General features: G+C 34.3%; 1 protein-coding gene across 20 annotated transcripts in view; it reads right to left on the minus strand.

Moving 5' to 3' along the window:
• Window positions 1-21,424, minus strand: part of Gphn (gephyrin) — a 364,069-nt gene that overhangs the window by 208,580 nt on the left and 134,065 nt on the right. For all 20 annotated transcript variants that reach the window (XM_040742859.1, XM_040742856.1, XM_040742855.1 and 17 more), the window contains one exon: window positions 13,017-13,109. In XM_040742859.1, coding sequence (XP_040598793.1) covers window positions 13,017-13,109 — 93 coding nt within the window. The remainder of the gene's footprint in view (window positions 1-13,016; window positions 13,110-21,424) is intronic.

The following is a 21,424-nucleotide window of genomic DNA, read 5'->3' on the forward strand; positions in this document are numbered from 1 at the left end:
CTCAATATCTTAAATAGCACATGAATATATAATGCATATTATACACTCAAGTTGAGGAAGCATAAATTACTTGGGAAGGTTGTTTTTCTTTTGTATTTTCTTTTTGAGACAGTGTGTCTTTGTATAACAGCCCTGGCTAGCCTTGAACTCACAGAGATTCTCTTGCCTCTGCCTCCCCAGTGCTGGGATTAAAGGTATATGGTACCATTGCCAGCAGGATTTTTTTTTCTTAATCTCAAAGTCTGAGAGTATTCTGAAAGCTCACAAATATTTTGAGCTTGTAGATTACCAGATAAGGATACTAGTACCAACTAAGATAGGATAGCTCTACCACAAGCTAAGTAAATTATAACCCATAACCCAGACTCTGCCTATTGTCTGTTTCCTCAGATTACTGGCAATTTGGAGAATCATTTTGAAATTATTCATAGAAACCAATAGAATAGCCTTTCAGGTCAAGTAAAATTTGTACATGGAAGTTCACTTTTAGTGTTTACAGTAATTTTTAAAATATAGCCTTAATCAGTCACTTGTAAACCTCTTTTGATTGGCTATTTTCAAAATGTTCATTTATTTCATGTGCCATCTTCTGATGGGGAGGTCCTGTGTATATGTCAATAAAGCACTGTTGGCCAATAGGGAAGCAAGATAGGTGGGACTAGGAGTCCAGGAGAACTCTGGGTAGGAGAAACACAGGGAGTCATGATGTAGCCCGCCAGAGAAATGAGATGTCTGGAACTTTGCTCCGTTAAGAGAAATACTTAGATTAAAAATTATGGGACAAATACTTAAGTCAGAGCTAGCCAGTAAGAAACAAGCAAGGACAACAGCTTCATAATTAATACAGCGTCTTGTGTGTTATTTGGGGACTACAAAGCGGCAGAGCCCAGATGACTGGTGGGGGAAAACCAAGCGGGGGACAAGGAATAGGCATTCTCTACAATCTTCAGTATATTTAACCTCCTTTTCTGACCCAAGTTTTATTTTCAGTAGTCTCTGTAAAGTTAGCTTAGTGGTCACAAATTCCTTAAACTGTTTTTTATCTTGTAAAACATTTCTTTCTCCTTTGTTTATGACTGGTATACTTTCTTGGTACAGCAGTCTGGATTGGCATCTGTGCTCTTTCAGAATTTGTAGAACATCAGTTTTAATGGGTCTGCCTTTATGTGTGACTTGACCTTACTCTGCTGCAGCTTTCAAGGTCCTTTTTGTTGTTGTTCTATACATTTAATATTTTGACTATCATGTGACATGGCATATTCCTTTCTGGTCTGGTCTATTTGGTGTTGTGCATGCCTCTTGTATCTGGATAAATATCTCTTGCCTTGGATTTGGGGATTTTCAATCATTTATAATTCCTATGGATGTTTCTGTGCTAGAGAGAAGTCAGAACTGGGTAGTTATGATGTAAACTATATAGTTTCTGCAAATGATTTGCCATCTGTATCTTAAAAAGTAAGTTTGATATGTAAAGATATTTTGTATTATAAGACAAAAGATAATAACCTAATCTGAGTAAAGCTACAAGAAATTGTCAATGCTATCAGTGATAGCATTTGCTTTGAATATTATATAAAAACAGCCTCTCATTCTCATAAATATTACTTATTTCAGACGGTGATATTCATCTTCCACAAAGAAGAATCCCACTTTAAAGAAGTACAGCATCAGTAAGCTTTAAAAATGGTCAAAGATAGTAATGAAAAGAAGTAAATAGGACCTACAAACAGTTTCACATGTATTATATAATTATGCAAACTTCTAACTATACTGTTTAAGAATAATGTGTATGATGTGATTGTCTTTTAAATGTCACCAGTGGGGTTATTATTAAATGATTCCATTATAAAGGGGCTAATTATAAAATGGAGTATTGAATAGCAAGTAGGAAATATACATTATAGTAAGAATGATACATTTTAATAATACTAAAAATTAACAACTGTTTTTGTGTAACTTACAGTTTTTGGAAGCTATTTCACCTGAGTTCAAATACTTAAACTTCATGCCAAATTATTATACTTTTTGTAAATCTCTGTATAGAGTGACTTCTTAATAGTGCTCTACCTCTCCTCTATAAAGTCTTATCCTGAATTATTAGATGCAAGAATAGTATGTTATTTAAGGCAAACTGATGGAAGAAGTAAAGAATATGAAGGCCAGAAAAAGAAATTGTCTGTGACATCCATCACTATAATGTCTTCAATCTTTGAAGATAATTTATTTTATGTAAATTAGACTCCTAGAATCATTAACAATTCTTTGTGTACTTGTGTTTTTATATTTGGTTAATCTTTCCCAGTGAAGTAAAACAGATAACAGTAAACTTCCACAGTTTATTGCTTTCTTCTAAGCATCCTTTGAAGGAACCAATATACCTCTGACAATTCATAACTGTGTGCCATTAAAACCATATCCAAATAACATATGGTATTTGAAATTGAAAATTCCAGCATATTGGATAACTTCATTTTTATAAAGATTTCTTTTAATTTTAGTTAAGTGTATTTATGTGTTTCTGTGCACAAGAGTGCACGTGCCCACAGAGGCCAGAGGTAGCTGATCCTCCTGGAGTTGGAGTCACAGGCAGGTATGACTGCCAAATATGGAAAGAACTAAACATGGACCCTTTGCAAGAGTAGTACATGATCTTATCTCCTGAGCCATTTCTCTAGCCCTCTCCTTCATATTTTTTTTTGTTTTGTTTTTGGTTTTTACGAGACAGGGTTTCTCTGTATTGTTTTGGAGGCTATCGGTCCAGCCCGGCCTCGATCTCACAGAGATCCGCCTGCCTCTGCCTCCCGAGTGCTGGGATTAAAGGCGTGCGCCACCAACACCCGGCCTCTCCTTCATATTTAATAGCAGCTATGCTTTTGACATGTTCTATTATAAGGAAATTAATACCGACACAACTATCAGAATCATCCCAAATAATATTGTCTCTGAATCTACTTTATTAATTCCTATTAGGGCTCTATCATATAATAACAAAATCACAAATACACTATCACTTTAAAACAGTGATACTATTTTGAGTTCATAGTGATGTATGTGTGTATATATCTGTTGAAACTCTAATGAAGGTTGTATAAAAAGCAGTATCTAACATTTATCTAATATAGAGATCAATTTACATTATTGATTTTAGTTTGTAATGAAGAAAGGAATAATCTCAAATCTTTATACTGATACTATGTCCCTAGCTGAATCTATGTTTAGTATTAATATCAATAAAAAGTTTATGGCAATTTTGTTTTCAATTATATTGACATGTATCTTGTGAGAATATTGGGTTATTATAGCCTGCGTTCATTAGTAACAATACACAGGCAAGTATCAGCTGGAATGTAATTTTATCTGATTGTAAACTCTAATAAATTCAAGATAAAATGAGCATTTAGCAGGTTCACCCGGTTGTTTCTTTTACTTCTTCTACAACTACAGTGTTGTGTTTAGTATGCTTAGTTTTTTTTCCCCCTTCACAGGATCTTTTCAATATTTAACAAACCAATATTCATTTATAATTTAAGCTAAAGAATTGTTGATAGTGCAGATAATATTAAAAGGAATGTAGGTATAGTTGTACATGTCTGCAGTCTCAGGTACTTGGGAGGGAAAAACAGGATAAGCCAGTATAGACAACACAGTGAGGCAAATACTACTTTGGGAGCAGTCATTTGGATATGGTTTCATCTCCCAAAAGTTCATATGTTGTAGGCTTTTCATTAGTAGAGTGATAATGGGTAATAATATGAAACTTCAAAAGTGGAACCTAGTTGGAAAGGTTCTTAGACTATGGTTGTAGCTGCCCCAGAAGGGATTTAAAAATGCCTGTATGTCCTTTTGAGTTCTCCCAAGACTGTGTTGTTCAATAAGCCTAAATTGCTTCCTGTCAAGTAATATGAACTCTTAATATCATTTACATTCCTGCTATGATTTTATCGATTCTTAGACCCACATTACAGCCCAAATCAATAAGGCTTCATAACCTTTACTTTCAGCCTTTTACACTGTGAATATTTAAACAAATTAAATATTCATTTACTATGTTACACAAATCCAGGTGTTCTTTTCATATTAGCAAAATATGAATGACAATGACTTATATATATTAACTAACACTCAGAGTTCATCTTGACCATAAGAAAACTAGGTACAAAAGTATATTTTGCATAAACTGTGTAAAGTCCCATAGTAAAAAGTGGCTCTAAGACTTAAAACCAGGTCCATGTTTTGTGTACATGTGTGGTATTTGCATGTACATGAGTGCATGGAGTTCAATGTCTGGTATCCACCCCTACTGCTTTCCACCTTATTTTACAAGACAGAGCCTCTTGCTGAATCTTGGCCTTGTTGATTGAGGAAGACTATCTAGATGGACAGCACGCTCTACAGATCCTGCTTGTGCCTGAACACATTAGGATTTTAAGTGTAAGCCATTATGACTAGCTCTTTAGGAGATCTGAACTCAGGCAGACATGCTGTATGAAGCAAGAACTTTACCAACTAGGCCATCTCTCCATCTCCAAGGGTACATTTTAAGTTTTCATGGCATGATTTTAACGTCTTACTTGGTGATAGTGCATTTATAAGTTATTGTTTCTAAGGAATCTCTCAATTATGACCATTGTGCTACTGTAAGCATTCTAAAAACACATAAGTCTAGAATATCCATGTTTGTACATAATGGTATGTCCTCTGCTATAGACAAGTAGATTTTAAATTTATATTCATAGAAAGTCCTCATGCATTTAACCTCTTCCTTACTCCCATTCCTCTCTCCACCTTTGAAACCAATTTCTCTTCTATCACTTTAAATTATAAAATACTCAACTCTTTTGTGAAAAACAAAAATATTTTGACTTCAACTGGGAGCATATTTCTGGCATTAGATTTATAGTGTTATGATTTGTTATGTGACCATATACTTTAGCAATAAACATAGTTTAACACTGACCTCATCAGTGCACAAGGTTTTTCATAAATATTTGTTAAGTTTAATAAAGTCAAGGAGTGAAGTTGTTTGCAGTGTGGAAGCTCATAAATACATCTGAGTTCTGAAATAGATGCTGTTTTGCAAAATTAATTAGAAACTCTACCAATAGAGAGGACCACTATTGTTTATGCCAACATAAGAGTTATGCATCAAAACATGCATAACATTTGTATTTGTGTATATGTGTACTTACATGCATTATGTATGCTCATGTATATGAGTGCACCAGCCGATGAATGCACATGTTGAGGCCAAAGGTCAGTATCAGCTATCTTCCTCCATTGCTTTCTACCTCATTTTTTGAGACAGGCTCTCAGTGAACCTGGAGCTACTAAGTTAGGCTGAACTGTCTGGATTAGTGAGCTCCAAGATCTGAATGTCTACACCACTGCGAATACCACATTGTCGAGTTTACAGGAACATGCTGTTATAACTATCTTTTATTTTTGGTTGTGAGCCTAGCCTTTAATGACTGAGCCATCTCTCCAGCCCATATCTATCTTTTATATTGATGCTAGGGATCTCAATTCAGGTCCTCATGCTTAGGCAGCAAGTTCATCATTCACCGAGACTTTTCCACAGCCCAGTGTTTGTGTTTTCATATAAAGTCAATAATATATTTACTTTAGTTGGTAGCTATTAATAAAAAGCTATCTTTTCAAACACATGAGCCATTTAAAACCACGCTGTAGAAACTTAGACTAATAATGGAATTAAAGACATAAGAAAAAATAGGTCAAACTACAATAAATAGCTTTGTAAACTTTAGAGGCAGGTTATCAGACGCTAGCTAAACTAGGTACACAAATAATTCTCACATTGTGTAGAATTTTTTTTTCTGTTCCATGCTAATTGGGAAATGTCAACTGACATCCTTTCTTTGTAGACATACTCAAAAGAGTCTATTATTGACTATTTTCATTATTTAATGTTATAAACAACAACTTTTAGAGAATGACATTAGCGAAGCCAGTAGAAAGGAAAATTTAGGCTTAAATAGTTTAACTAGTCTTAAGTTTTTATACAAAGCAGGAAAGCCAATGCTTAAATCTGGGTATTTCTGACAACAATATAAAAGCTTTTACCTACACTGTATTGTTTCTTCACATGTTTAGTTAAAAATTAGGCATGGGAACATATTTTGTAAGTATCGAGTAATTGCATGAAAATTATAGGCTAGCTCCTTAAAATGATCTCAAATGTAGCTACCAAATCTGAACACAGAGATTTTCAGATCAGCTTAAAATATTTCAACTATAATGGTTTTGAGTATTTGGCTTTGTAGACATTTTCACATTGTTACATGATTCTACTTAAAAAGAACAGATTTGAGGTATTACTATGATTGCTTTTAATTTTACTATCTTTAATGGATATTTATTTTTTTACTACATATAATCAGTACTATAAAAGAATATTCATAGCATGTATATTTTTTATTGTCTGCCTATGTGTATGTGTGTGTGGGGGAACTCAGGAGTTATAACATGTATTAGAGTTAAATATCCTAAAGTACCAATACATAATAGATTCAGTGAAACAGTCAATGTCTTCTATAAAAAAGTGATATGCAGCCAAAAGTAAATGAATATTTCAAACAATTTATGTCAGAAATAAATTTTCTTTATAAGACTAATTAAATTAAGATGCTATGCTTTTACCATAAAGAGAGTGTTTCTGTCTTTAAAATGATGGATGTTAAATTTAACAAGGTGAAACTGTTAAATATAAATTCTTACTTTCAATAGAATAAAAGACTGAGAATCATTTAAAGGCCATTAGTAACTAGAGTCAATTTCGTCTTCTTTACAATAAAGGAGATTAATGATTGGAAAAGAAAAACATGATTAAAATTTGAAAGATATGAACTTCAGGATGTTGAGACAAAACAAATGCTCATACAATAAATGCTTTATATAATAAATATAATATAATAAATAGTACTAATTTTCAATTTACGAAGTGGATATTTCATGGAAAAGATACCTATCTACCTGAGCTGAACAAACTGTAGAGAAGCTTAGATAATAATCGCTTCCAAAGAAATGTAAAGTAGGTTGTAAATATGTTTTCTGAAAGTCACATTACTTTGCCCTAAACTTTGAGTTTCATTTGTACTAGATCTGAATATTCTACCTCATTCAACATTAGCCATGTTGGGAGATTCTTCTTTACTGTCACAATAAACTATTGGTCAAAAGAACATATTCTGCCATATACAAATGTATCGTCCATTTGTACCTCAAATAGTAGGTAAAAAATGGTTAATTTTAGATTTTGGTTATAGCTACTCAAAATTATACTTATAGCTAGTCAAAATTAAATGCAAAGCTTAGCTATTTGTCCTTTCTAATGATTATTTCATAATGATTAATACACTGTTGTTAAGAGACTGTGCACAAAAGTATTAGATTAAATTTTAATGTAAGATTTTATATAATTTCAAAATGTTATTATTTAGAATAAAAGACATGTTTTTCTTTATAGATTTTGTATTGGTACAATAGATGAATACACACATTTCAAAGGGGCAGAATAAAATCTTTGTTACTTCTAAATGAAAAAAATATAGAAAGGAAGCCTAAAAGATTCAGGTTAATACACAGTATAGGTAAAAGTCATGAACACTTGAAAGCTGATCATGATTTATGTCATTTCACAGGCTAGGAGTTGACAAGTTTGTGTAAGAGATGGGTGGTGGTGGTACATTTGGGAGTTAGAAGCAGGCAGATCTCAGTGAGTTCAAGGCCAGCTAGGTCTACAAAGTGAGTTCCAGGACAGCCAGGGTTACACAGAGAAACCCTGTGTTGGAAAGAGAGAGAGACACAGGGAGAGGGAGATGGAGAGGAGGGAGGGGACAGATAGAGGAGGGAGAAAGAGAGAGAGAATTTCACTCAGACTTGCAGACTATACAGTTTCAGTTACAATGACTCAATTCACCCATTGCAGTCATCGATGGCGTACAAATTCAGTTATGTGTTCCTAATATGCAGATAATAAAATTTAAATTCCAAATTACAATCACATGTCAAATAATATTTTTGAAAATTTTTCACTCATGTGAAGAGGTAATTCCCTTCCATACTTAACAAGATATGCAAAGATGTGCCAGGCAGTACTTGGCCGATGTCAGATTTTGAGTCCTGTGACAGATCATCAACTTTTTGATTACAGACACCATGTCTCATGAATTTTTAAAATCTGGAATATTTCATGCCATTGGGTACATAAAGAATATTAAAAATACAATCTTGAAAAATATAGATGTACATAAATCATAGATATAATTATAGTGGATTATGATCAAAGTAACAAATCACATATAAACCTTAATTCTATTTTATCCTAGCCACAAATAGTTTTGATAGATGAATTTTTGCAAATTAAGCAGTTTAATGTTTTCTAACTCGCTAAAAATATTATCAAATATTTTAATAATTATAAAGACTCTCTTTGTATACTTCTCAATCTTTTTATCTGGGCTAAAATCAAGCATTTGAAACTAAACTTTTAATATCTAAGAATAACATAAGGTTCTTTTTGGATACATATGATTAAAGCAATAAGTGAACGAACATAAAGAGCTAAGAAATAGCAGTAATGACTTACATTCATAAAATTATAATTCTTAGGGTTCTTTTGCTTTTGTTTTTGTTTCTTTGTTTTGTTTTGTTTTTTGAGGCAGGGTTTCTCTGTGGCTTTGGAGGCTATCTTGGAACTAGCTCTTGTATACCAGGCTGGTCTCGAACTCACAGAAATCAGCCTGACTCTGCTTCCTAAGTGCTGGGACTAAAGGCATGCACCGCCACCACCTGGCCTAATACTTAGCATTTTATAGTGCAAATTAATTGCCTAAACATGAGGTCAAAGAAATGTCACACATCTGAAAATATAAAAATTTCAATTTAAAATAAGGCTAAAAAGTCAAAGACTGTGAATATGCTATCATATATAAGTCAAAACAAAGGCATAATTTAGGGAAAATCAATGCTGATACCCTTAAGGGTGTAACATAAACAACCTTAGGGACTTTTCTATTTACATTCTCCTTTTGAAACAGAACTAGAAAGAAATCTAAGCTGATAAAAATTTATTCCATTTACAATTCATACCAGTTGGTAATGTTTGGCTTGCTTTAATTCCTGTATTGTATTTACCATTTTGACTCTTCATGTGTTTTCTGTGATACCACAATAGTTGTCCTTTGTGTTTGTATAATGAATTAAATGATAATTAATAATTATAAAATAGCAGTCCCATAGAAGAGGGACTGTGTATTATTTTTTTAATTGTCAAATGAGTAATTGTTATCAGTTAAGCTCTAGCACTATTTAAAATTTTTTGTTACTTACAGTTGTATACAGATGAATGTGCCTAGCAACACTGTTGTGTATAAATAAGAAAATGAATATATAAACAAATAATTACATAGTTTAATTCCAAAATTAAATTTAATTTGTATTGGATATGCTGCTACATTTTAAATAGTATAGGAATTGTACCTAGTTAAGGGCATAAAGGAAAAATTGATTGCTTTAGAGGCCCCATTTCTGAAAAAAGCTTATTTACTAAAGCCTTTAAGCAGTTTTTGTCATAGATGTTCATATCAAATACATTCTTCTATATGAAAAATCAGAAGTGATATAAACAGTAAATGTCAAGTTATTAATAATCAAATAAATCACTGCTTTAAAAAAGATACTAGGTAGACACATATTTGGAATAAGGACTTATAAGCTTAATGCTTTATCTAAGTAATTACTATATGCACAAAAGATTATAAACAGATCTCTATATTTTTGAAGTAATTAAATAATAATCAATAATAAAATGTTCAATTTCTGATATATGAAACATAAAGTCATAGCAAGAGTCTTATAAATAAATAATACCAAAATGAGTAAATAAAAATAAAATATAAAAATATTAGAATAGCATAAATTTCAGAAGTAAAAGATGGGAGAGGATCAAATATGATACTTAGATAAAGATCAACCAATTTCTCAAAATTTTGAAGATTTCATGAGCTAGGTAATTACATAGCAAATAAAAGAAAAATTTGAAACACTATGAGCAAGCTCATACAAAATGTTAAGAGTAGTTTTCACCAAATGCTTACAGCTTAAGTTTTAAATATGTATAATTATATGAAAGTGAATATGAATATGAATACCACAGCGTATGGAGGGGGGAAGATTTATAGGAAAGGGATGAATAGGAAACAGAAAATAACTGAATGCATGTAACATGAACTGTAAAGGGACCACTTGAGGCAGAGGGTTTGGGGTAGACAAGAGATGGGAGAGAAAAATAATAGAGGATAAATAAAAAGAAAGTATTATGAAAATTCCATAATGAAACCTATCACCTTTTATGTTAATTTTTAAAAAGTTAAATGAAATCGGGAGTAGAGACATGACTTAATGGCTGGTCCCAACACCCATATCACATATCTTACAACCACCCATAATTCCAGATCCATGTGATCTACACCCTCTTCTGAACTCTGTGAGCCACTGCGCTAATATCTGTGTGTATACATACACATATAAACACATGTGTACATATGCATATAAGGATACATACATATATAAGTGGAATATACTTTTGTAAGTATATATGCATGTAAACAGATGTATACTTATGGAAGTATATGTATATATACTTATATACATGTATATATGCACACATATACACTTATATACATATATGTATCTCACCCCCACATATCTATACACATACATAATAAAAACAAATCTTTAAAAATGAATGTTCACAGAACCCAAGAATCATGTATAATTCCATTTCCTTCATTTTAAGGAAACTAAACAAGAGAGTGATTAAATGACTAACCCCTGCTTCTATATCCAGAATCCCCCAAACTCCTGAAATAATCTTAGTAGTAGGAGTTAGTACCTTTTTCTATCCATTACAAGTCTCTGACTTACAAAGAGGACCTCCATAGCCTCTGGATAGTGCTGGTCATCAGAAACACTGAATACTAACATGTTGAAACTTTCAGTCTCACTCATCGATGGGGTGGAGTTTGAGTGCTACAAAAGCCATTGAGCGCCAAGATTCTCATTGCCCAAAAATTGGTGAATGCATTTGGGTATTGTAAATGCACTGCATCTGAACAAAGCATAGGATTTCTGTTATTAGTCACGTCAATATACTGATTTATCCCTCCTTTCAAAGAAAGTAGGTTCTGAGTTGTGTGACATTCTAGCTAATAATCTTTTGTCAGGGAAAAAGTATGTGAATCTACAGACTTTTAAGAAAATCAACATAAGGAATACATAATCTGGGGAACTCAGATTTATTGATGACATCAGATGTGAAGACAGTCGTGTGGTACTGAGCTTTAAACTTGAACACTCTAAACAACTTCAAGTCAAACTTGAAATTAATTGAGATGAAAGGCAACTGGTGTATACAGATTGAAGAACTAATTAGTGTGAGAAAAAAACTTCCATACATGTATCAATAATGTAAATGAACGTAGCCAACTTATGGTTACCTTGTTAATTAGTGGAAGAGAGAGAATTTATGGATAACAAGATTACAGTGAACAAGATACTTAGTGATATAAACTATTTCTTATACTTAAAATAACACCATATTTGGTTATGAATTTTATGGTATTTTTTCTGATATAAAAATAAATAGTAAAGTGAAAATAACAAACCATTGTACAAAAACTATGGGCTCATTATACAAGTTTAAGATGATTTAAATAATATCCAAATGCTAAAAATCAAGAACTTCTTATAGGTCGTTTCCTTGTAACAAAACAACATAAAATGTAAGCACAACTCTGCAAAGACAGTTTCAGTGCCAACTGCATTCTTTTCAGTTATTCTTATATTACAAATTGGTGAAATGATCACTTTATGTTAGGTGTCAAATTAGGACACAGTAACTAAATAGACTCATTAGGATGATCTTTTGATTTACATAGATGAAGGTAACACTATGACAAAACAACTCTTCAGAGTGCTTTTACAATGTATTTTATTTATAATCCCAATTATACTACCAATACAAAAAAGAATACTAAAATAGGAAAGCAGTCAATAGAAATATTTTAGGATTTGTTTCAGAAAATTGTATTTTCAAAAAGTATATAGCAGTTTTCAGAATTTGGAAGTATATTCTATTGATCAGAAACATTTTTGCCAAATAAAGATTTGTTGGAAAAATTCTGGGGATATACTAAAGACAAAGCAGCAGCCTACTTTCAATTAGGAACTGTAGGGGAAGGACCCAGCAATCTGTATTTATACAGGGAATTCTTGTGTACTATAATGCAGACCAAAATTTAAAAGTGTATAGAGACAATAATGAATGAAGAAAAGAAAAACCCTGATAATAATAAGGTAATAGATACAATAGTTTACTGGTTTTGAAATAGATGTACATAGTTAATATTAAGTTGAAATTGAGACAAAAACAATTATTTGACTGGAAGGAAACCAAGTCATTATGATAATGTATGTTTCCACTACTTGACAGTAATAACTGACATTTGCATGTTTTTAAAAAGACATTAAAGATTCTTTCTCTGTATTCTTGTTGTATTATATCCCTGTTTTTTCTGACAGTGTTAAAGATACTTCTGAGCAATAAACCATTGTTATTTCTTACATTGCTTAGATTAAAAATTCTGAATTAAATTTGTTCACATTTAAAATATGGAAAATATAGTGCCTTTTCATCAATTTAGTGTAAATTTAGTATAAACATATAGTAATTGTTTATTTCTCTTTGAGACAAATGGCACAGGTACTTCAAGAAGAGGGAAACAAGATAAAATTTTGAATTGAAAATGACAAAAATTTGCTATAACCTCCTGAAGTGTAGCTGCAACCAAGAAAATGAAGGAGGAATTTCTAGAGCAGAAAAAGTTCCTCATATTCACCAATTACAAGGCAAAGAAATAATATGAGAATAGTAAACAGAATAAAAAAATACTGTAATGAGTTTATTACTTGAATATGAGAAAGGCACTCTATCTTACCTCTGGAGTGACATCTCGTGGTGCAAAACCTGTTCCTCCAGTTGTTAATATCAAATTAAGTTCCTTCTCATCACACCAATCTATGAGAGTTTCCTAAAAGAAAACAAACACACAAAAGAACTTACTTGCTTGCTCAAAAACCTAAGTAATCATTACACAGCATAGAAACAAGATTCTTTCAATACTGAATAAAGACTTCTTAAGGACAATTCCTGAAATGTTTCACTCATGATCAAAGTACAATTTAATTAGGGATTTTCATTTTGTTGAATACAGAAAATGATGACACAATCATCAAACAGATAAAAGTATCATCAACAAGGAATAACATAGTTTATAATTTCTGTTTGTTATATACTTATACGGCATAGCTAAAGGTCTTTTTGATATTACACAATATGTTCAAGTTTAAAGAATTTGAGAACTATATGCTAATCACAAAATCTTTTACTTGATAACATGAATCCTAGGACCTAAATATTTACACCTTAATTATAAATTCAAGAAAACAATCTCTTACTTTTTTATATTATGGATTGAAAGAAAGGAAAAATGTTCATAGGTTCATAAACTAGAAGGAAAAGAACTGGAATTTTAACTATATTTGCTAGAATCTCAATTATATTCATGCTTTGCCCATTAATGAAGACGTATTTTATGGTTAATTTGAGGTAAGGAAAGTTTTGTGCTTTTCAATATTAATTTTAGAAGAATTTCTTTAAAGAAAGTAGAGATTAAACAATATTTGGGTCCCACTTCTAGACTACAGTTTGTGCTAGGATAAACCCAGGACAGGAAAAAAATCCTGAATAATAAAAGAACTATCAGATATATCACCATCCCTGACTTCAAATTGTACTACCGAGTTATAGTAATAAAAACAGCATGGTATTGGCACAAGACAGATACACTGACCAAGAGAACTGAGTTGAGAAGAAGCAGACATGAAACCACAAACGTATGGACAACTTTTTTTTTGATAAAGAAGCAAGAAATGCACACTGGAAAAAAGACCACACCTTCGATAAATGATGCTGGTCAAATGGGATGGCTGCTTGTAGAAGAAAGCAAACCAACTCATAGTTACACCCTGCAGAAAATTCAAATCCAAATGGATCAAAGACCTAACTTAAAATCAGATACAATGAACACAGGAAAAGTCTTGAATTCACTTGCACAGGAAAAGCCTTTTTGAACGGAACACCATTATCACAGGTACTCAGATAAACAATTAATGAATGGGAACTCATGAACTAAGAAACTTCTGCATGGCAAAGGACATCATTCAGACAAAGCAGCAACCTACAGAATGCAAAAAAGGTGTTTTACCAACCACAGATCTGATAGAGTAAGATCAGTAAAAAGAATGACAGCTCATGCTGGTAAGAATGTGGAGCAAGGGAAACACTTATCCACTGCTGATGGGAGTGGAAAGTTGCAAAATCCTTATGGAAATCAGTGTGGTGGTTCCTTAGGAATATCAGAATTGATTGACTCAAGATGTAGCTATACCAACCTTAGATATATATCCAAAGGATGCTTCATGTTACCAGAGAAACACTTGGTCAAACCTCTTCAATCCTTCTCAATTCATAATAGCCAGATATTGGAAACAATCTAGATGTCCCTCAACAGTTGAAAGGATAAGGAAAATGTGGTATATTTGCAGATAAATGGATGAGACTAGAAAAAAAAAATCATCCTGAGTGAGGTAACCCAGATCCAGAAAGACAAATATGGTATATACTTGCTTATAATTCATGTGGATATTAGCTGTTAAGTCAATGATAACCAAGCTACAATCAGTAGAACCAGAGGTTAGGTAAAAAGTAAGGGACTGGGTGGACAGACAGATATATCTCTGAAAGAAGGGGAAACAGAATAGATAGCTATGAATGGATAGTCTATAGTGTGAGGGGGGGATGGAAGGAGAGGATCAAGTGGGGGAAGTGGAAGGAGAGGACCAAGTGGGGAGGGGAACAAGGGAGGAAATACAGGGAAAGAGAAAATTGAGGTCAAATAAAGGGAAGTATGGAAACACAATACAGTAGAAGCTTCTTAAAATCAATGCATATAATAAGATAATCTGAATGAAATAATACCAGAGGAGAAAGAGCCCTAACTGTATTGTCTCTTGTCACCAAATGAACCTTCCATCACTGGAAATGGGTTATATCTGAGCGTTCAGCAAAAGGAGTGCCATGGGAACTCCAAAACAACCTAGGTTGTTGATAAGGCTATAGGTTGCTCTCTACAAACTGACAGTGAGGCCCTGTTTCTGAAGACAATGCCTACACAACTCATTAACACAGAGGAGTCAAGCTGGTGTTTTCCTAGAACTTCACTCCTACTGACTAGTGTTGATGGTACTTTAAGGCACTGTCCATGTAAACTAAGGAGAAAGGTAGCACCAACCTATTTAAAAAGTCATTGATCTTGTGACAGACTTTCATGTTCCCCATAGAAGGCCTCACCTTTTCTATGGAGCAGAAGAAGGATGTGATGGGGGTCGGTGAGGGGAATGGAAGAATGGGAGGGAGAGGGAACTGGGATTGATACATAAAATAAGATTGTGTCTAATTTAAATTTAAAAAAAGAAAGAAAAGTCTTTGATCTACCTGCAAGACGTGCTTGCTAGTGCAATAGTGTCATCAAATAACTGGGAGTGATGAACTAATATAAGATTGGATTTAAGGCCCAGTACATGAGATGGATCCTATCCCAAGAATCTAAGATCAGAAAGGTGAGGAACTTAGAGGAAAATGAAATACTATTATTCTGCCAAAGGAAGGAGGCAATAAAATGGCTCCAAATGACAGTCTGATATAAATTAATGTCTTCCTCAGTCATCAACAGAGACATTTCTTCCTACAGTAGATTGGAACAAATACAGAGACAGATCAATATAGTCAGAAAACATTCAGAGAGTAAGAGACCTCAGACACTCAGCCCTAAATGGCATGTCTCCATCAAATCACTCCTCTCAGAGCTTAGGGAACCCTGTGGAAGAGGAAGGAGGTAGAAAAAAAATGTAAGAGCTATAGCGGACTGAGGACACAAAGGAAACAAGACCTTCTAAACTGAGCAGGACAAATGCACATATGAACTCACAGATGCTGAAGCAGCCTGCACATGGCCATCAGGACTCTGCACTAAATAGGGTCCCAGACCTAAAAGAAGAACGGGACACATGACCACATTCCTAAAACAAAACCTATCTCCATTTTATAACGACTGCAAATGAAAATTCGTTTTTCTGCAAAGGAGTCTCACTTTTCCAGCAGTAGATGGCCATTAGAAAACAAACTATCCAGGAAATATGAGACACTGTGAGAAGACCAAATTTAAGAATAATAGGTATAGAAGAAGCCCAGCTCAATGGTGCAGAAAACATATTCAACAAAATCATAAAAGAAAACTTTCCCAACCTGAAGGAGATGCCTATGAAACTACAAGAAGCTTACCAAACACCGAAAAGACTGGAACCCCCCGCCAAAAAAATTCCCTCACCACATAATAATCAAAACACCAAACATACAGAATAAAAAACGAATATTAAAAGCAGAAAAGGAAAAAGGCCAAGTAACATATAAAGGCAAACCGATCACAATTACACCCAACTTCTCCATGGAAACTATGAAAGCCAGAAGGTTCTGGATAGATACTCTAACTACACTAAGATTATAGCCCAGACTACTATTCCCAGCAAAACTCTCAATCAGTATAGATGGAGAACACAAGCTATTCCATGACAAAACCAGATTTATGCAATACATATCCACAAATGCAGCCCTACAGAAAATTCTAGAAGGAAAACTGACCCAAGGAAGTTAACTACACTCAAAATAACATGGGCAATAGATAATCTAACTTTACCAGAAATCAGAAATAGGGGAAAAAAAGACGCAAAATCACCACCAAAAAACTGATCCAAAGCAAACAAGAATCAACAATCAACGGTCATTAATATCCTTGACTATCAATGGTCTTAAATCACCTATAAAAACACAAAGGCTAACAAATACAAAGACAGAATGCATCCTTCTGCTGCATACAAGAAACACACCTCAATTTCAAAGACAGATGCTACCTCAAGTTTAAGGGTTAGGAAAAGACTTTCCAATCAAATGGTTGTAAGAAACAAGTGGGTGTAGCTATCTTAATATCTAACAAAATAGACTTCAAACTAAAATTAATCAAAAGAGATGAAGAAGGTCATTTCATATTCATCATAGGAACAATCCATCAAGAAAACGTCTCAATACTGAATATATATGCCCAAAATATAAAGGCACCCACGTTCACAGAAGAAACATCACTAGAACTCAAATTACACATTAAACCCTACACACTTATAGTGGGAGACTTCAACACCCCAGTTTCAACACTGGACAGGTCCCCCAGACAGAATATTAACAAAGAACAATGGAACTAACAAAAGTAATCAACCAATTGGATTTAACAGCCATCTATAGAACATTCCACAAAAACAAAAAAGAATATACATTTTTCTCAGCACCACATAGAACCTTCTCTAAAATTGACCACATACTTGGCAAAAAGGAAACCTCAACAGATTAAAAATAAAACTGGAATAACCCCCTACATCTGGTCAGACCACCACAGCTAAAATTAGAATTCAATGTCAACACAAATTGCAGAAACCCCACAAACTCATGGAAATTGAACAATGCTTAATTGCATCACTCCTGGGTTTAGGAAGAAATAAAGAAAGAAATAATAGACTCCCTAGAATTCAATGAAAATGAAGGTACAGCATATCAAACCTTTAGGATACTTTGAAAGCAGTTCTAACCATACCCACTTTAGGCATGACTCGATACAGAGTGGCGGAACTATGCCCCTAGCCAAGCCTGGCTAGGGGCGTGTATGGAGGAAGGAATAAAAGACTGAACATGAGAGTGATTGCTCTCTTTCCACTTCTAGTTCAGAAGGCGGAAAACTACTCGACTCATCTGGGTTATTCATTTTTCTCTTGTGAGTAATTTCTACAATAAACAATTACCTATACCTTCAGCAAGATACTGCTATTTATTGTTGCAGTATCATTTTGATGTCAGGAGTTCCAGAACCTGGATACAGGCGCCATGGAAGTGGCTGCTCCTTGGCCAGACCACCACCGGCCTCAGGCACACGTGAATTTTCCTTTCGCTATGTTCCTCACCACTTTGCAAGGCACAATTCCTGCTGCTGGGAACCAGCACCTTCTACCTGCTGGTAAGGTTAAATGGTATTCCGAGATTTCTCTCGCGGCCATGTACACTTTCACTGGCTGCTCACTGAATTCGGCCTGAATAAAACTCCACTGGTAATGAACTTAACTTCTTTATACAATGGCAACTAACATTACAATGCAGGATGTTAGGAATTTTCTTGCTTTTTTGTATGGATGGGATGTTAGAGAGGGTTGAGGACCTATCTGGAAGGTACTTTCTTCCCACTATGGTGATTATCAGTTTCATAATCCATATAATTTTACTAAAGAAATGGTTTGAGAATAGGGTGAAAAATGACAAACTTATACAGATCATACGGGCATCGCAGGATAGTTATGAAATCCTAGTACAAAGAATTCAGAAAATAGAAAATTCCTTGCAGGACAGTAAGGAAGGTTTGGTAAAAAAATATTCAGGATATTCAAAATGATAATGTAGATCTGACAAACAGGTTTAAAGAGACGGAATATAAAATTGAATACCTTTCAGGAAAAATGTGTTCCATATCTGTTGATTCAACAGACAGAATAGAAAAAGTGGAAAATAATGTTGAAACGTTTAACCAACAATACTGTTCCGTGTTTGATGATTTCACTAGCAAACTACAAAGACTGGAATATAAGATTGAAATGCTAACAGAAATGATTTGTTCCATATCTGAGAGCAATGACAAACTAGCTGACAGAACGTAATTTTTGGAAGGCAGTGTAGTGTACATGCTACTGAGATACTTTCTAAGGATGAGAATATTAAATATTTGGAATCACATATAAATAATGAATGCAAAAAAATAAATGATTCCATGACATCCTTGAAAAATTATTTGATCCAATAACATCAAGAGCTCAGAGAATCAATGATAGATTGCAGGTCTCAGAAGACGTCCAATCTGATACTTCATAACCAGACATACAAGCAACAGGTAAGGACAGAGGTTTCCCTACACCTCTCAAATGCCGGAAAGACCTACCTAAGGTTGTTATATCCTCTCCTATGGTCTTGCCAGAATCTGTAACCAAAAAACCAGCAATGAAAAAGAACCCAAATGGTTTCATTGCTTATCAGTGGGAACCTAAACAGATGAAGGATCTAAAGGTAATCAAGGAGGCCATTGTTTCTTATGATCTTCGTTCTCCCTATGTCAGAGAACTCCTAACATCATGGGCCACTGCAAATAGAGTAACCCCAAGAAACTGGGACCAATTGGCCTCAGCAGTGCTCGAAAAATCATGTCAAATTCAATGGAGAGCTTTATGGAGGCAGGAGTTGAAAGCCCTAGAGATTCAGGGATTAAAGAATGGTTATGAAGTGCCACAAGATAAGATTCTTGGGGAGGGTGCTTACACTAACCTGCAGGTTCAGTCCACATATGACGAGCACATACAGCTGCTTTGAAGGATTTGGATAAGGTTTGTGAAACAGAAGAGATAATGCAACCCAATACCAAAGTAGTACAGGGTCCAAGGGAAAGGTTCATTGAATTTTTAGAAAGACCGTCCAGAGCAATAGATGTACAAGTAACAAATCCAGAATATAGGCGACTCCTTATAGAATCTTTGTCATGTGAGAATGCAAATTCACAATGCAAGCAGGTACTTTGGCCATTAAAAATAAGATCAGGTCAATTGGAGGAATGGGTCTTACATACAACTAACCTTGAATATAAAAGTCAGGATATAGGAACTTGGTTAGGGGAAGCGATTTCTATGGGTTTGAGGAGGCACCAGGATTCCAAATGCCTTACCCATGATGATATAGAGGCCACACGATTTTTAACTGTGGTAAAATAGGACATATGAGTAGGAACTGTAGACAAAGAATTCCTAGAAATAATGCTTTTACCAGGAATGCTTCACACAGAAGGCCTCAGCCTTCTGGTCTCTGAAGGGGGTGTGGCAAGGAATGCTGGTCAACTATAGATAGACGAGGTAAACCTTTACAGCCAGGAAACTGGTCCAGGGGCCCGAAACCCAAGGTAGTCCGGTCATTCCCAGTGACAGTGCAGGACAGCCTCTCCCAGGACAATTAGAAGATCCACTGCCAATTGTAAATAATATGGCACTGGATAATACATTAGCTACAGAGGATGAATCAATTGTATCAGGAGGAAATACAAAACGTATATTTTGGTAAAATTCTATATAATATCATAGACCCAGTTAAAGTAAATAATACAGTGATTAATGGCATTTTAGACAGTGGAACTGATGTGACCATCATAAATCAGAAGTCTTGCCCCCGATTTGTCCTCTAAAAGAGGTAAACATTCAATTCTTAGGGATTGGAACCCTATCTCAAGAGCATTAGATGCATTGACTTTATTGGGCCAGAAGGATAGAGAAGAAGGTTAAAGCCATATGTTGCAGATATTGCTATAAATCTATGGGGTTGTGATCTTTTACAGCAATTGAATACGCAGATTAACAATCCTCCTGTATCAGATAGAAATTATAGACAAGCTCTTGGTGGTAGAAAGAATATAGTAAGGCAGTACAGAAAACAGATGCCAAACATACAGGTTGTACAGAAACAGGATTCTAGTGCCAAACCTAGAGAACAACCAAAAGCTCTACCCTAAAAATGGCTAACAGATGAACCTGTCTGGGTGGGTCAATGGCCCACGACATCTGAGAAGTTAGAGGCTTTGGAGAAGTAAGTCAGGAACAGCTAGATGTTTAAATAAAATTCAGAATTTCTGTATTATATCAAAGAGCCATTGATATAAGACAGAAGAAAATAATATTAAGGACTGTTATCTGTGATTTCTTTTAATAGAAAGTCTAATCTCCTTCATGTTTCGCATATTCCCTATTGTCACCTTTCCCAGTATGCATACATATATAAGTTAAAAAAATTTTTCTTTGTTAACATTGTTTGAGTTTACCAGAGAACAAGGGATTTCCTGACAGCAATCTTCAACTGCTAAGGAAAGAGAATGAGGATCCACTTACTCGACTCCACCTGATTTGACTGGATGCATATTAACTGCTGCATATCATCGACTCCACCTGACAAGCACCATCCTGAAACCAGCTTGGAACTACATCACTCGACACATCTCCAGACCAATGAACTGATACAGTGCATCTTCTACAATCTGGCTAGAGCTTCAGACAAGAGCTTCAATCAACACTAGAACTCCAGTTAAGAACTTCAATCAAGCATCTCCTG

This window comes from Mesocricetus auratus, unplaced genomic scaffold, assembly GCF_017639785.1.
Source record: "Mesocricetus auratus isolate SY011 unplaced genomic scaffold, BCM_Maur_2.0 Super-Scaffold_15014, whole genome shotgun sequence".
In the NCBI taxonomy this organism is placed as follows: domain Eukaryota; kingdom Metazoa; phylum Chordata; class Mammalia; order Rodentia; family Cricetidae; genus Mesocricetus; species Mesocricetus auratus.